The sequence below is a fragment of the Ceratina calcarata genome, unplaced genomic scaffold, assembly GCF_001652005.2.
Source record: "Ceratina calcarata isolate Rehan_Ccalc_2016 unplaced genomic scaffold, ASM165200v1 scaffold2494, whole genome shotgun sequence".
Classification (NCBI taxonomy): Eukaryota; Metazoa; Arthropoda; class Insecta; order Hymenoptera; family Apidae; genus Ceratina; species Ceratina calcarata.
Window position 1 is genome coordinate 3,665 of NW_017146952.1, and position 1,449 is coordinate 5,113.

Consider the following 1,449-nt stretch of genomic DNA (forward strand, 5'->3'; position numbering starts at 1 on the left):
ATAATTCTCGTAAGATCTCTGTCTGCTTTGACTGATACGTTAGAAAAGATACTTGTTACAATTACTGTGTGTCGCAATGTTGCATGAATAATTGTATTATAATTAAAGGCGGACGAGTTCTTTGTAAAACATTCTCTGTATAAACTTTTGTCTACGATTGTTCAACAATATATTGTTTAAATTGTTGTATAGGGTACAGACAGTGTTCGATTTTGCAACAACAGTGAAAGGAAAAAAGATGCTTTATAAACATTCCGAGGGATCCGTTGATTAAATGTTTAATTTATTTGGCTAAGACGTTAATAAACACACCACACACGATTATTGTTAAAGAACGGTTTTTTAATAAAAATTATAAATAAACGTTGTTACAGTTGTATGAATGCGGATGGCTGCGTTTGATGACGATGTAAACGTTAACATTCATTTGTACACATAGAAAATTAGAAAACGTTAATAGCGATTATCATGATTTCTCATTGGTATAATTAAGTTTAAGTGTTATATTCTCCGCCCTTTTTAGCACAGAAATTCCTTGAAAATTCTCAGCTTGATAGAGACAGAGAAACTCATGAAAAACCCGGTTTCCGTTCGGAACCTCATTAATTTCGTCACGAGAGAATTAATTATGAATATTCATCGAAATATTTTCGTTTTTCAGAGGTGCCCGGCCACGAAGTGCTGTTTCAAAACAGCACTGGTAGAATAGTAGATTTAGTTAGCGATTAATAAAGCTAATTAAATTCGTGAGACCGGAAAACACGGAACAGAGCCATGGGGAAACAGAACAGCAAATTGAAACCAGAAGTTCTTGAAGACCTCAAGGCGAACACAGAATTCTCAGGTACGAAATACTTTTAATATAGCCATCACGATCTTATTACGTCACTTAACTATATTTATCGTTCTTGTTCAAAGATGCCGAGATCCACGAATGGTACAAAGGATTTTTGAAGGACTGTCCAAGTGGACACCTCAGCGTAGAGGAATTCAAGAAAATCTACGGGAATTTCTTCCCCTATGGTGATGCTTCTAAGGTACAACAACGAGATGCTTGCCAAAAAAAATAAAAAATATTTTAACGCTCCTATCTTAATTTTCACTTTTGGAGAAGTTTAATTCCGTCCCAATTTCATCCCAAGACCTTACTTTAAATTTTATTTAAACATCGTGCAATGTTTGATCGTATTATTATGGTAGAACATCGTGTTTCAAAGTTTGCAGAACACGTGTTCAGAACATTCGACGCTAACGGTGACGGGACAATCGATTTCCGGGAATTTTTATGTGCACTCAGCGTCACGTCTCGCGGCAGAGTGGAACAGAAATTGAAGTGGGCATTCAGCATGTACGATCTAGATGGGAACGGATACATCTCGCGGCAGGAAATGTTGGAAATCGTTACGGTAAGCACGAGATATTACATACACTACAATTTCATTTCTTCAA

The 1,449-nt window shown here is 36.2% G+C and overlaps 1 protein-coding gene across 1 annotated transcript; it reads left to right on the plus strand.

Annotated features, from left to right (window-relative positions):
• Positions 1-6: 6 nt before the first annotated feature.
• Positions 7-1,406, plus strand: LOC108622849 (neurocalcin homolog; the record flags this gene model as incomplete). Its single annotated transcript, XM_018020953.2, has 3 exons — positions 7-844; positions 919-1,037; positions 1,218-1,406. Coding segments are annotated over exons 1-3 (378 nt in total), but the record flags the coding sequence as incomplete, so codon positions are not given.
• Positions 1,407-1,449: the final 43 nt, after the last annotated feature.